Here is a 16,019-nt window from a genome sequence, read left to right on the forward strand (position 1 = left end):
TTATAAAAATATTATTTCTGCATTTCTTTCTCATAACAAAGTTATTATGTTGCCATGCTTATTACTGCGTAGGCCCCAGAGAGAGAATCGGAAAACAACCACAACAGCACAGCCAGGTGGGAAGAGCAATGTGCTGCCTGTATTCTCCGGAGCATGCTTAGGGGCATTTATTATGATGTAAGTAAATCCCCAGGGCATCTCTGTGGCCTAGAGCAGGGAGCAGCTGCCATGAATCTGCTCTGCAGCTATTCCCAACCCTTTGCTAGCAAGCAGTATATTAAGACTCCCAGACTCAAGCTAGAGCTGAGATGGAGAGAAAAGTAAAGTAATGCCAAAGAGCATGTTGCTTCCTTATTACTATTGATTTTGGATCATTGAAGTTTGGGAAACTACCAGTTTAAGGTGTTCATAACACATTTCTTAATCTGTTCTCTATTCCTGAGGAAGGTGATAGAGGAGCAAGGCCATTCCTGGGACTCAAATGATGACAACAGGCTGAACTCCATCAGATTATGAAAAACATCCATCAGCCAGTGAAAGGTCCCCAGTAACTTCTTAGGATTTGACCATGGTGTTCCTCATACTGTCCCAGTGTGGCGAGGAGTGTTCATGTAAGACAAAAGTAAGACTTCACCCATTTTCCTAACTCTCTGTCTCCCTCTCTTATCCCTTTCCCCCTCAAAATTAAATTCAACAGTATATAGTCCCATTGCACTTTTTCAGATCTTACCCCAAAAGGCCTGCAAGCACAACGTTTCTGTCAGAGCACTGGGACTACGCTGGCAGAGACCAGAAAATGTCTGCTGCTTTGAAGTGTAAATGCAGCATTGCTAGTCTGGAGACTTTGCTTTTAAGGAAGAAAGAAACAAAGGAGCGATACCCAGTGTTTGCTGGCTGCAAACAGGAATGAGTGTCATGACTTCTGCCCCCAGAATGCTTTCTGGCAATACCAAACACCATCTCAGGTGGTGCACTCATCCCCTTCTATTTGCATTACCTGTTTAGGCTCTTAATTGACTATTCCACAAGCATTACAAAAATAATGTGTCACCACTCTGTCTGCACTCCAGAGCTATCATTTTTTCTCCCCTTTGAGCCCATCCCACTGAAACTTTGTTTTTCCTGGCTTACAGGATGCTGCCAGTAAATGACCACTACTGTCCAACTCACAGAGTTTCATCATCTTCACCTTTTTAGTAGGCTTTCCTTACCCATACCCATTTTAAGGACTATGCCAGGATCTTAACTAAACATTGTACCTAAAAGACAAAATATGAGAGCCTCCTCCCAAAGTTTCTGAGGAAAATAAAAGTCTTATGCAACATACTGACTTGCCCATATGCTGAGTATCATGTGGAGGACATTAACAGCCCCTTCTCCTTTTGGTAACACATTTGCTGCATAAATAGGACAGCTAATAAAGATCAGGTAATTGCCAATAGTAATCACAGATTTTTTCAATGTTGTTCCATCCATACACAGGTCCCAGAGCTTCCAGCACACAGTGGAAAAGCTCTGAACAGCTGCTGAAATCTGGCTGCAGCCTTCAACTGGCATATTTGAGGGTGCTCAAGAGAGCTGTATGCTTCTCATTCATTTTAGTCCAGTGAGCACTGGGCACCTGACAGTCATAGTCATTCAGATGCCTTACAAAACTCTCAACTTGATTCCCCTTTGTTAGGAGCCAGATTTTTAAGCCTGTCAGCTAAAATAATTTCCCTATCTCAAAAACTGCTCAGTACCCATGCTTACATTTAACACTCTCAATGTTAAAGGGCCATTGATTTTGTTATCTAAATACCATCAAGGTTCTTTCAAAAATCTGTCACAATTGTGGGTACTGAGCTCATGTGAACATCTGTCTATGGAGGTCTGTCCCTTAGCACATGGGCCTCTGCAGTGTGAGTGAGCTGTGATGTTACTGAGACTGGATGCTAGAGCAACTTAACCCTGTAGAGCCATATCTTTGCTTAAGCTTTTCTACTACATATCTTTGGCTTTGCAGTGACCACTAGTACGCGAACACCCTTGATAAATAACCACATGCAAGACTGGTAGGACTGAGATCTCAATTTTGGTCCTTACTGTTATTTTACTGGAAAATCTCCTACTGAGGTCCTTTTGGTTTTTTTTCTGCTCATGGATGTAGCTTGTGTAAAACTTTCCCACTTCATTTTTTCCTCTATTCATCCTCCCATCTCAGAAAAAGGTAGAGAGATTCTTTTAACTATTAGAGAACTCAGACTGGTGGCATTACACAGGTATTTTGCATATTACAAGAGCAAAAGCCCATACTGAAGATGCAGTGGGGAACCTGGAATGGTACAATAAATGTGTATTCTCTTGACCTTGTCATCTAGTGGCAAGACACGGTGTACTATCTTCTCCCAGAAGGAAAAATGAAGTTTCTTTCTTTGGATGTTCCTCAGGCAGATGTCAGACTAACACTTCTCCCTTCACACTAATACTGGAAATCTTGGTGTTCCATCAGTGGCACATCCACTAAAAGGTGGGTTTTATCAAGACAAGCTTTCCAAGAGTTAAATCCTTCCACATTTTAATTCAGTTACTGATTTTCGCTAATGCAAATGTTCCATCAGCTGCAAATACCAAACACGGTTTCAGCAAGACAGTCTCAATGCTAAATGGCAGCCCTACCCACAGCGTGTTCTCGGCTCCAGAGAGCAGCCATATACATTTCTGCACATTATCACATTTTCTTGCCTCCAGCCAAGGCTGCAGGAGAGCTATTCTGTCCCCCAGGGCCACTCAGGTCTTGCCCAACAGCAACTTTTGAATCCATCATGCTAAAACAAAGGAACAAAGCACCTGTTGCTGCCTGGGCACATGGTAGTTAAAGATCAACAATAACATTAGGGAAGGATGTAAGCATATCCATCACTTCTGAATGCTATAAAATACATGTATTTACTCAGCCATTTGTTGTGTTCCCACGGTGATGGGAACAATACTGCATTGACCAGAAACCAGAGCTTCCTTCCCCTTGGGCTCGATGTTTTTTGGCCAATCATGCTCTCAGAGCCCAGCCTCTATGCTGCAACTCATCTCGGCCTCTCAGGTGACCGACATTAGTTGATGGTCCATGGGGTTTATTTTGCATTGAAGTATTTCCTGGGAGATTTTAAAACTGTTCCAAACAGAACAATATTACATTTCATTCTTTACAAGCCCATGAAAACATAAGAAATTTTGCATTATGCTACAGAAATGTCCAGAAATAGGTAAAAAAGCAGCCTCGCAGATTTTGCATGCAAAACCTTAAGACCTGTGTTTGCAGATGGGTGTCAGACAACCACTGTTCAGGGAAGTAAAAGTTAGATCCAAACCACATGGAGAACAACTGTTCAGACTTTCATGTGGATCAGAAAAGGAGTGTACTTTATGGCTTCACTGGAGCGTTCCTGTCTGCTGTGTCCAGAAGGGCAGCAGGGCACCAGCACATCTCTTACCCTCCTGCAGTCATATGCACATTCCAGTTAAGCAGGAGAAATATGAATGCTCCAGATACCACAGAAGCTTTTGACCCAGTAACTCTCACAGCCCAAGCCCAATGTGCTGTCTGAAAGCAAAGAGCACACAGCAAACAAGATATCTTTCCTGACCTGACAGGTGAAGTTCAGCAGCTACTCAGCATTTCATCCTGCAAAATCCTGAGGGCATGGACACTGTTCAATGAACATGTAGATGAACTGAAGTAAAAAAAAAAACTCTAATGGGGCTCCATCTCTCAACCTGAGAAATACTAGACCAACAAAGCACCCAGACAGACACTTAGACCAATAAGAGGTAAAAAAAGAAGCCTGGATTGAGTAGCTGAACCACATGAAAAATGAGAGTTGGAGCTTTCATCTTATTTAAGAAAAACAAGCCAAAAAGCTCTCTGAAAGATCACAGATATTAATTACCCTGACCAAAAATGCTTCTGTTCATAACAAGACTTTTTTCAGCTCCATCTCAAAAAGGCCATTTGGCTGAGAGTATCTGGGAGACCACAGCAAAAGTGGTTCTGTGAGCAAAAGGAAAATTGCTGCCTAACCCAGCACCTCCAAGCTCTGTGCTTCTCCAGGAGGGACATGTATAAATAGAGTGGCAAAGGCATACGGGAAACAAATACTTTCACTTTTCTTGGCCAGCACTGCTCTGAATTTCTGTGGCACACTGCTGGATGAAAAGAAGGAAAAGAAAGAGTTTAGACTGCTGTGTCACTCTCGCAGTAGCCAGAATAACTAACTCATGGCAGTGTTAGTTCAAAGAACAGGCAGATTTTATCTGTCCTCACAGACAAGATGCAATTCAAAGAGGCTGGTACATGATCCCATGTCCTGTATATTCACTGTAGGCAGGCAAAGGCGTTACGCAATAAGGGAGATCTATATATCACTTACTTATGAACATCTCACTGCAGCCAGGGATAGTTTATTATCCTAGTGATGATAATCATTTCTGCTCTTGTGCAGGAGAGTGTGCAGCGGGTGAGACATTTGCAAGCCCTGTGGCTTTCACTTAGACGAGAGCCACTTGCTTTCCCCAGCCTTGACCCAGATGCTGGCTGATACCTCAGCACACAGGCTAATGTTCACTGACTTACCCCTGGCAAGTGTGGGTTAATTATGTGTCAGGTGTGATGAGATCTCTAGCTGGATGGTACAAAGGTGCCACAAGCAGATTCCAGAAGCCTTTGGCCAACATGTGCCCTCAGACACATGGTCTGAATCTTGGGCTTGTCCTGTGCAGGGACAGGAGTTGGACTTGATGATCCCTGTGAGTCCCTTCCAGCTCACAACATTCTATGATTCTATGATTCTATGATTAACTCTGACATTGCAGACACCGACCACAAGGGACAAGCATTTGACAGCATCAAATGCTACGTGACTGTGCAGTTTTTCAAGGCACAAGTTGTTAAGCAACCTGTCCTCTCTAACACAACAGCTTCCCTTTGTGCTACTTCTCCTTTAAAACAATGAATATAAAACAGGATACAAATGAAGAGCCCTGTGCAGTGCTAGAATCAAGCCTAGAAGTTACGGACACTGTAATGCTCTTGTGCAGCTCTTCCAATTTAAGACCAGTAATGTGTACTTCACTAGCAATGAAAGGTAAAACTATGCATGATAGGAGGATTTATGAAGAGGCACCAATTAATATAGGTGGATTTCTTTCCAAGAGGCACTGAATATTAACTCTCTTCCTTTCCCACTAGTCTCTAATGCCACAAAATACCATGTACCTGCAGTGCATAGGAACACTGGGCAGTAGAGTGCCAGATAACACAAGCCTGTTAGATCCCAGTCAGCTTAATGAGGCCACTTTTCATACAAGTGGGAAATGTTTCCAAAATAAATTTAAAAAAAATAAAATAAAAAAGACAATAAAACTCTGGGGCACTCCTAACTGAATGCTTGTTAAAGGAAGCAATTCATTATATGCATTTCTGTACAACAGTGTTATGCATTTATCAGGTTTCTCTTGTGCTGTATTTAACTCAGCAATTTCCACATCACGGGAATGAACCAAGGTGGAGAAAGATCAAATGGGTAACATTCTGGCCACATATGAGATCAGAGATAAGGACGTGTGATTTACTACTGCAAAGAATTAGCCAGCTTCTCTCAAACAGGAGAAGCTTATAAATTTTGAGTTGGAGAATCAAAATCCTGGATTCTCCCTGCCTGTGTGAGAGACTTTTCTACAAACCGTACCTCCTGCCTGCACCATGGGCAGTGTGTTTAACAGCTGTACACACCAACCATCATTTGAATGTTTTGCATGGTTGCTGCAGTTAATTGTATGTGCAAAGTAAATATATAACTGCATCCAGAGTAGAGAACTTCTCTGGAAGAGGCAGGTGCTCTGCCATGGGATGCTGAAGTCCTGGGACAGTCAGGGAACAACTGGACAGTGCTTTCTTCCTTGCCTCCCCAGTTCTGAGCCCATTGACCAATTTCAAAAAAGCCTGAGAAAAGGATGTAAACCTCAGCAACAACTGATTTCTAAATATCTTGCACTGGGCAACTCAATGCTCATGGAAAATGAGACAGGAGAGCTTATCTTACACTCACTCTGCATTTATCCAGCAAGGATGGGAATACAGACTTACCCACACCAAATGCTGGCTTTTGGGTTGTTTTTTTCAGGCCTAATGCTGGCTCTTGGGTTGTTTTTTTTCAGGCCTAATGCTGGCTCTTGGCTTGCATTAGGAGACATCCAGAGAGCTGCAATATTGTGCAGTTGTTCTGGTGGGGCTGGAATTATTGAAGTGCATGGATAGAAAGGACACAGATAAGCTGGCAACTCAGCTTCATTAGTATGACTGTTGATGGAACATGTTATTTCATTGCTCAAAAGAAAACTTCAATATTACTGGAATGGATGAAAACACCATGGGAAACCACACCAAAAAGAACAAAATAAAGGAGATGAAGGAAGATGTTTTACATGCTGGTGATTCACTCTGAAACAAAAGAAAATGAAAGAATATCCCCAACCATTTGGATGCCCAAATACTAAATATATAAACTTATTGCTGTTATAGCTCATCCAGACATGAGTCATACATTTTAAAACCTTATGGGGTTGATCAGTTTAACTTCATAAATGAATTGCACCACCAAAACCAGACCAAAACCAGACCAATCTATCCAGACTGGTTCATTTCAGCCTTTCAGAGCTGTCAATAAAACTGTGTGTGAGCTGAAATGCTTACCAGCAAAAGCTGAAAGTAGTAAATCAAATTTAATAGGCTGGTTTTGTCGACTGTACAGGAATGGTGCCTGAAAAAAACCCAACCCAAGCCTGAACTAATGTAATTCCTAAAGGACATGCAAAGACTATTCAACTTCTACGTGCCTGATGTTCTGGGTTTCTCTTTGGTTGTCCTATGCACAGAACCCACAGAATTTCTGAATTAAGGCCAGCACTTTACATATAAAATATTTAGAAAGGCTTCCAATCCTGACAAAAAGATCTATTGCCTCCTTCAATAGCTGGTTCCTGTAGTTAATTACCCTCACTTATGTTTAATTTAAATTTGTGTCCTTTCATTTTCCAGCAGCTGGATATTTTTTATGCTATTATCTGCTACATTAAAGTGCCCTCCTCTTTCATTTATCTTCCCTCCATATGGTCAAGTTGCCTTTTAACCTTTTCTTTGCAGCAAACTGGCATCCCTCTACCTCCCACTACAGATGACTGTGGCCTCTATAGGCGATAGAGATGTTTGGGTTTCATTTATTTTCCTTCTGCTGGGGTGACATAAAGAAAAATAGTGTTTCCAACCCCATCTTTATTTTCTGCTTTTTTATTTCTCCTACAGCAAATATGCCAGTATTTGATGCCAGACTGACAAGATGGAAACAAAAGTCAGAATTCTTTACTATCACACCACCCTCCTCTTTATAGAGTTCTGTAAGACCATCAGCCTGGGTAGAGATGGTCTCCCCTAATATTTAGGTTAGGTAATAAATGTTGTATCCCCAACACTGTGGAGTAACTGAGGTCAGCAAATGTCAGCTTCTGTGGTAAAGCCACAAGCCAGGAGACACCTCAGCTTGGTGCCACTCTGGGTCAGGACCAAATAACTAATCTGAAGCCACCTTGTTAACTGGGTCAAAAATAAACCTTCTCTAGGTGCAAGAGTGGTATTGCTGCTCTCTACCATCTCCATCCTCCAAACGAAACAGAAAAGCTGGAAAGGAAGCAAAACCAGTAACTTCAATTTCATTTTATATTTGGCTGTACTGCTGATGTTCCTTTAACACTGCATAACAGTGCTTTGATTAATCTAATAATGGTATGCCCCCAGAAATAGAATGACATCTGCTATTTAAGATAGGTTGGGTACAATTATGCCTCTTGCAGTATTCGTCTCTTATATCTTTCAAGGATATGGAACTTCACTTTTTCCATTAAAACTAGAAAAAGATGACTATAAACATGTCTTCTGCTGTGATATAAAGCTCAAAATACAAAAGATAGATCACACAAAATTACTGTTGTTTGCATTCTGAAGATGGAGCTTGTCATTAGAAAGATGAACACTTTATATTCTTCTTACATTTTCTAATATTATAATGACAGATATTATGGCAAGCACCATAATCTGTTCTACTGCAGTGCCAACAGTGCACATCACCTCCCTAATAACATTGCAAAAGCTAGAGATGGGAGTTCATTATTTTCTTTGCCTTCTGTTGGAATAGTGCTGATCCATATAATTACTGCAGTTGCAGAGATGTGCAGTGTTGGGACAGCATTAGTGCTCTTCTCTGGGCAGCTGCACTGTACTGATACTGGCATTGTACTGCTCCCAGCACTGTTATACTGGAAACATAGGTCTGAAAAGCTCTATTTGTATTTTAATACCTGTTAAAGACTATAGGCAAGCTCCAGTTTCATAGCTTTTAACTGGGAGGCAGCAGCTTGCTGCCCAAGCTCAGGTGGATAAAGCTGTGCACTCAGCAGGGTCCTACCCTTTCCTTGAGAGAGACAAGGTCAGCAAGTCACTTAAATCTCACTTAAGAAAAATAGCCCATTTTCAGCTTCTCCAGAGGCCAGAAAAGTCTGTTGTGTGGTCACAAATACAGGTAGTGAGGACGTTTACAACTCAGCAGATTTCATTTCGTGGATCTAAACACAGATTTATCTAAAACATGCCCTAGGAGTGTACTGGTTTGGGCTGAACTTGTGAGCAGGTAGGGAGGAAATACACAGGGACTAGGAAATTATTTGCTTAGCAGGAGGTTTGCCCAGGATGCAGAAGTCTTCATTCAAGTCCATGTTCTGTGGAATTCTGCAAAAGGACGTACTTCTGTCCCTCTGGTAAGGCACATTCTCTCTTCTCTGTTTCAGGACCTACTGCAGATAGACTATTTGCTTTGTGCAAAAACTGACAGAATTAGTGATCTCATATGAAAGGAAGCAGTGGTCGATGACTTAGTTTTAGCAGCTCAAGTACCTGAGGATGTTTTCCTTCTAACATATTTAATTTAATCTCTTACTTTACTGGGATCTGTTTGACTTCACCTACCATTATCACAATGACATGTTGGTGGAGAGCAGAGCTAGCCATGGATTATGTACAGTACACACAACAAATGTAATCAGGCTGAATTATCAGGGATTGAGTCTTGGGCTCCTGGAAATAAATTGCAGTTTTACATTTGTCATCTGTGAACTTTTAACAGCCACAAAACACTCACAGCACAGGCCTGTGGTCAACGTTAAGCAAATTATATAGGGCACTTCAGACTGTGATTAAGGTGAACTGGACCCTGCAGAGAGATGTGAGTGTTCACCACAATTTATCTTCAAAGACTGTCTATAAATCCTAAAAAAGGAGATGTTTGTTGGCTTTTGGTTGTTGGCTTTTTTTTTTCTTGTTGGGTAAGAGAGGCATTTTAATAGAATCATAGAATCATTTAAGTTGGAGAAGACCTTTAAGAACATCAAGTCCAATCATTAATAAAGAGTGCCAAGTCCCTGACTAAACCATGTCCCAAAGTGCCACATCTACACATCTTTTAAATACCTCCAGGGATGGAGACTCCACCACTCCCCTGGGCAGCCTGTTCCAATGCTTGACAGCCCTTTTGGTGAAGAAATTTTTCCTAATAGCCAATCTAAATATCCCCTGGCACAACTTGAGGTCTTTTCCTCTTGTCCTATCACTTGTTACTTGGGAGAAGAGACCGAGACCCACCTCACTTACAACCTCCTTTCAAGTAGTTGTAGGGAGCAATAAAGTCTCCCTTCAGCCTCCTTTTCTCCAGACTAAACAACAGCTAGAAGAGATGTGCCATTTTTCTGTTTTCTGTATTTTTGCATGCATGATTTCTCGCTGTGATAAAGAGTTTTGCTAACCTGGAAAGCTGGTGACATGCTCACTGGCTGTGGCTATTTGTGGTTGTCAGCTCTTCAGAAGTCCATCAACCTGTATGAGCTTATTAACTCCCTTAAATAAGTTTGGAGGACAAGGAAACCCCTCTCCTGTTGAGCTGGTCAGTGCCACACTCTGTGCACCACTGGGATCATGAGGTACAGGGCTTCCTCTCCGCTTGCCAGCCTGCCTCTCACATACAAGCCTGGGGAAAACAAAGAGTCTGCTCTTTTGAGGAACTGGTCATGCTAGATAGCTAACACACAGAAAAGGGAATCAGATCTCATTGTTCCTGCTGCCTATGCCCTACATGAGCCCAAAGGACCTCTCAACCCCCTTCCTTCCTTCTCCTAGGTCAGTGGTGACTCATCTGTACTTTAATGGAGCTCTCTGAGGCTTAATTCATTACCTGAAAAGAGCTTTGAGAACATCAAGTGAAGGATGCTAGAGAAGTACAAAGAAGTAATTATTGTAACTCATATCCACGTGCTACATATGTGCCTTTGTATTTTTTTTTTCCTTTTATAAAAACAAAATTGGTACCTGATCCTAGACCAGGGAGGGAGCCATTCCCTCCACCCTTCCCCTGTGATGCATCCCACCTTGCTCTTTTGTGTGTGAGGTTTGAAAAAGGGGGGTCAGACATACCCAACAATCGAATTTGCGTGACCGTGCCATGTAAAACGAAGAACATCCACAGGGGCTGGGAACAGTCCACGCAGACCTGCATGCCAGTGCCAGCACCGTTGTGACTCAAGTGCAGCTCACCATCCGAATTGACCATAAATCCCAAGATGTCTCCACTCTGGAGGGGCACCACAACTCGGCAGATGGCCCAGAACTCCTTTCGATCAACCAAAGACTCGGGGTTATACGGGAGGTCACTGGGACGCAAGATGCTGGGGTCGCAGGACGTCACCCCATAGGACAGTGTCCCTGTGCGTACGGCATTAGACTTGTTGATTTTGACGAAAATGGTTTCGTTGATCCGAAGTGGTCTGCTGGTGAAAACCAAAGTCCTCTCCTCCCGGGCATGCTCCAGACGGGCCACGGTTTGGTCATCAAGGATTTTGACGTGGGGTCCCCGGAGGTGGTGGAAGCGGAGGTCACTCTCCAGCTGCGAGGGGAGGAGGTGGGAGTGCTGGGAGTTGAGGGAGTTCTGCGGGATGGGACACGTGGTGGCTGTCACATGGAAGGTCTCCTCCTGCAGGTTGAGGTCGCAGAGGCTGACCGAGAGGCGTGTGTCCTCGGTCTCTCGCCGCAGCGAGGGCCGGCGGATGGCGGTGAAGGAGCGGGGCCGCAGGCAGTCGGGAGGAATGATTTCACTGTCTGCAGGGAGAGAGGAAACAAAAAAGGGGTCACTTCAGGGAAAATGAAAACATCCAGGAGTTTGCAAATCACTCTTGGTTGGATTGATACGTTTAAAAGGGAAAATCAGAGACCTGCTGGCACTAATAAATTTTCTCCTTTAAAATATGGAAGCAGAGTATCATAAAATGTATTTGCAATTGATTGCTGTTCTTGCAATCTCCCCACCAGCTTCACCGTTTTCAGCTGCTGAGCAGGCGGACTCAAAATCAATGGAAAGAATTGAACAGGGGAGGATCTCCTTGGAGAGGGGAAGCAGAAGGTAAATGTCTAAAACGCATCCTGAACATACCAATCAATACGTATACAGGCTCCGAGTTTTCATGTCCTCTTTATTGTCTACAGTAATTCTCATAGATCTAGGAAATAAATATCTAACTACACAATTTTTTATTTTAAAACAAATGCTATATTCAGTTCTAATTTATTTATCATCATATGAAATTTAATTAATATTCCTGAATATAATTAATCATTAGTGTTCTAGTGCTCACTACAAACCAGTACAGATACAGATTTCACAGTGCAGAACTTGGGAATATGCAGTTTTCTATAAATAACATACAATTATTTATTATCTCCAAGCCAAATAATTAAAAATCAAATCCTGGGATATGTAACAAAGGAAGATGATGCTTGCACATTCAAATCCACCAATGGAAACAGAATTGCACCTAATCCTCTTTGTTAGTCTCACCTGCTGTTTCAAGCACAAATCATCAATTTATTTGATTCTTTTTCTAGGGAACATAATCACCTGCCTTTAATACCTAAATTACTTTTATTTAACATATTCTTAGCTACATTGTTGCCATAGAAATTTTAAAGAGCAATATACTGAGAAAAAAAATATTGAAACAGATTATAAAAGTAAGCTGACATAATGCAAAGATTTATACTTCTGCTTGACCTTCTGAACTCTGAGAAACCCACAGCATCAAGAGACTATTCACTGTGAGAAAATGGAGCACGTGGGTAATTCTCTGCACGCGTTGTAATAAGCTATGACGCATACTGACTGTTCCTCTGCAGGAGCTATGCCTGGAGGCTGTTGGTGGCTTCAAGCATGGGTCCAAAAAACATGAGGTGGGACCACCCTACACAAGACAATCCTCTGCAGGTAGCACAAAACACCACCACCAGACCCCAGCCTGGGACCTGCCGCAAAGACGGCACAAGGTGGAGCGACAAGAAGAGACAGAGGTGCAGAGACTCGTTCCTAACCCACCTGCTAGGCCCTTGCAGTGGGCACTTCTTACAGCCACATATCCTTGGGATTTTCTTTTACGACAACAAAAGAGCAGGAACTCAGGTTATCTGAGGGTTTTCCCAATAGGATGCACCCTCTCCCAGTACACCAGAGTAGTGGCTCTGTACTGGTGTGCCAAGGAAAAATGCCAGCTACTGAATAATGAACATCTCCTGCAATATCCGAGGTCTGACTAACAGCCTTTCCTGCCCTCCTCCTCTGGGAGCCCTGACAAGAGCACACCCACACACAGTTTGGCTTCAGCAGAGCTCTTTGCTTAAACTGGATTATTCCAGGCTCCTCTTTAAATAAAAACTGCTATTAAAAGGGAAGCACAGTCTCAAAATAAAAATGGGCTTTATTTCTCATATTTGACTTTCCCCATACTGATATTTCAGCTTCTCTTCCCAGCAGTTAATTAAAGAAAATGAGGAATAAATAAAATCAGAAATTGCCCCAAGTAATTTAGAAGTGGGTCGCATTAATGCTTTGTAATATATGGGCTAGCATTTGCATTGCAAGTGCTCCTGCTGGATAGAATTAGACTTATTTTACCCTCCTTTGGCTGGAAACCCACACAGGAGAACAAATTAATACTGGCAGCTGATGACGATCCTTTGGTGTAGGTGAATGGGTAGAGACCTTTCTGAATAGGAACAGAAGGTCCTCTCTATTTTATTCCCTGTAACTATGCATGTGCAGCCTGGCTGACAACTGTGATGTGTGGGTAGCTTGCAGCCAGGGTTTTGAAACAGCTTGTTTTCCACCAGGATGCTTGCATTTCCCTTTGGCTGCTGGACAAAATATCTTTTTCCATCTGAAAAGAGGTTAAGAGATGGAGTTCTTCTGCAGACAAGACACATGGCAGTGATAGCAAACCAGGGTTACACATCCAACTATTTTACTTAAATCCACTGCTAGCTCAGATGCCTAGCCACATAAGCAATAAGATGTCTCAAGCATATGGGACTGACTGTGAGACTTAATTCATTAATGTCTGCAAATACCCATGGAAGAAAGGATTGCAGTTTACTGGTATCTGAAGCGTGTTTGTGAAAATTTAGAGATGAGTCTCTAAGAGATGCTGGCCTGCTCCAGGGCTCTACATTTTTATAAATCACTAAATAACCAGTGAAAGAAAGAAAGAAAGAAAGAAAGAAAGAAAGAAAGAAAGAAAGAAAGAAAGAAAGAAAGAAAGAAAGAAAGAAAGAAAGAAAAATTTAAAGAAAGAAAGAAAGAAAGAAAGAAAGAAAGAAAGAAAGAAAGAAAGAAAGAAAGAAAAATTTAAAAAACCCCACTGAATATAAAGTAAAACAAAAGTGAAGTGGTAGATAAGTTGGAAGAGATGTGGAACAACATTTATCTAGAATAACTGATAATGGCCAAGAGCTATGAAAGAACAATTCTAGCGAAATGTGAAAGAAATGAGGTGACTTTAAGCAGTTTCTTTCACCAGAAGATACCCAGGAAGGAGTTATTCCACTAAATCTCAAGTTGTCACTTTTTAAACACAGACCAAGCTGTTCAAACTGGTGTGGCTCTTAACACAGCCATGTTCTTGTAGAACATTTACAACTGACCTTTAATGCCTACAAAGGAGGGACTCTACGTGTAGGAGTGTTCAGGCACATTTATATTTGCAGATACAAACATGGAGCACACATCAAGAAGATGGAATGACTTTATGTGACAAGACTGTAAAATACAAAATGGGTCTAACAGCCCATTACTGAGGAGATCACCAGCTTCAGCCTGAAGAATTAAATCGTCCCTTCTTATTAAATATTCAAGGTTATAAAATTTCCTGTGTAAGGCAGTTGGCAGTGTTTCTTTGGGAAAAGTCAACTGGTGAGAGACTTCCTTGGGTGAGAATAGATGGACTTCTGAGCGAAGACCACAGCTCTCACTGAGTCACCAGAGCAAACTTTAACCCAGCTGGTTGGGGTACCAGCAGCAAGCTGGCCACGATCACAGCAGTTGGATGCAGGCTGGCTGCCCAGTTAGCTTTCCAGAGAGGTTTTGCTGAGTTCTGCATCAGCACAGTTATGGTGCCAATGCTGGATTTAGAGACTTAAAGTTTCTGGTAACAGTATAGACATAGCCAAAGCGGAAAGGATTTCTAATACAAATTTTCTGCTCCTCAGCTGGAGAATCTGTGACACTAAATTTTTGTGCAGGATGCCTAACTTCACAAATCCCTTTGTATCTTTTTCTGGCTTTGTTTAAGAAAACAGGGAGCAGAAGTAGCAAAGTAGAACTGAAGGGCACTTGAGTAGTTCAGTTGTCTTCTGTTTTCTCCTCCACTTTAGTGGGGTTTAGCTGCAAAATTTAGATTCTCAGCAGCTGATGCTTTACACAGAAAATTAACTTGGAGTATCTTCCTCAAACCAGAGGCTTCAAAGCTCTCTGTTTTCCTGCTCAGAGGGCATGGAAGAGCCTTCTGCTTTGTGTAGGGTCAATGAAATTGCAGTAACACTTTACAATAGCACTTACAAGGAGCTGGTGAGTAGACAGATACAGCTGTAATCGCTGCATCCAGATCAGAAGTATTTCACTACCACCTTTTTTTTTTAACTGCTGCCAAATGTTGTCTTCTAAAAATCATCTCTTTCCTTGAACATGTACACTATTTATAATACTTATTTATTGTAGGTAGTGCATATATGCACATTTAATATAGCTACATGCACATCCAAACACAAACACATTTCTAACCACCAGCATGCACAGATCACTTCAGCCCCACACAAACCCAAAGGGGATGTGTTGCTGTCAGACTGTCAAATCATTATTTCCTTCCTCTGTTTCTTTTTTGGTAATCTCTGTTACTGCCTAAAGGCTTGACTTTCCAAGGTCATGAGCAGCCAGTATTCACACACCTGTATGGGATCTGAGAAAGTAGAACTAACTCAGCACATGTGGCACACCCATGCTGAAAGCTTGCAGAGTCCAAGATTTAACTGCAAACTCTAGGGACAGAGAACTCCTCCTCTTTATGAGATTTTGGAGATTGGTGCAATCCTATGGCCTCACAGGAACTGTATTTCTTCAGAGTATGAGGGCTGCAACCTCTCTCCAGAATGAGCTATAGAAGACCTAGTATAAATAAACCAAACTTGAGACTTATTACTACAAAAATCACTTAAAATTTGGGTACACAGACTGATAACCTAAGAAGCTATCCTATTTCTATTGATCTTCCCTCCTAGGAGAGAGAAATGCTGCAAAAAGAAGGAACAACTTAGTAATTCCTTGCATCTGGAGAACATTTCTGTCTTCAGCTACTAAGCAAAGAGTAAAAAATTGGTAAGGTCAGAACCTTGCTGGCGTACTCCTTCCCTTCCCGTGCACAGCCCCATGTTCTTTCCTTCCTTCTGTTCTTTGCTTTACATCTTCACGAGTGCATTTTTCTTTTCTTAATCCCTTACTTCACTGGGTAACAGTATTTCTTAGTGAGTACTGGTGCTTATTGTATAATATCCACTACCAAGGAACCTCAGAGGT

General features: G+C 42.0%; 1 protein-coding gene across 1 annotated transcript in view; it reads right to left on the bottom strand.

Annotated features, from left to right (window-relative positions):
- NEURL1 (neuralized E3 ubiquitin protein ligase 1) overlaps nucleotides 1-16,019 on the bottom strand; it is a 64,322-nt gene that overhangs the window by 6,029 nt on the left and 42,274 nt on the right. The window contains exon 3 of the mRNA XM_029087175.1: nucleotides 10,547-11,227. Within this exon, the coding sequence (XP_028943008.1) occupies nucleotides 10,547-11,227 (681 nt within the window). The remainder of the gene's footprint in view (nucleotides 1-10,546; nucleotides 11,228-16,019) is intronic.

This window comes from Antrostomus carolinensis, unplaced genomic scaffold, assembly GCF_000700745.2.
Source record: "Antrostomus carolinensis isolate BGI_N321 unplaced genomic scaffold, ASM70074v2 scaffold440, whole genome shotgun sequence".
NCBI lineage: Eukaryota > Metazoa > Chordata > Aves > Caprimulgiformes > Caprimulgidae > Antrostomus > Antrostomus carolinensis.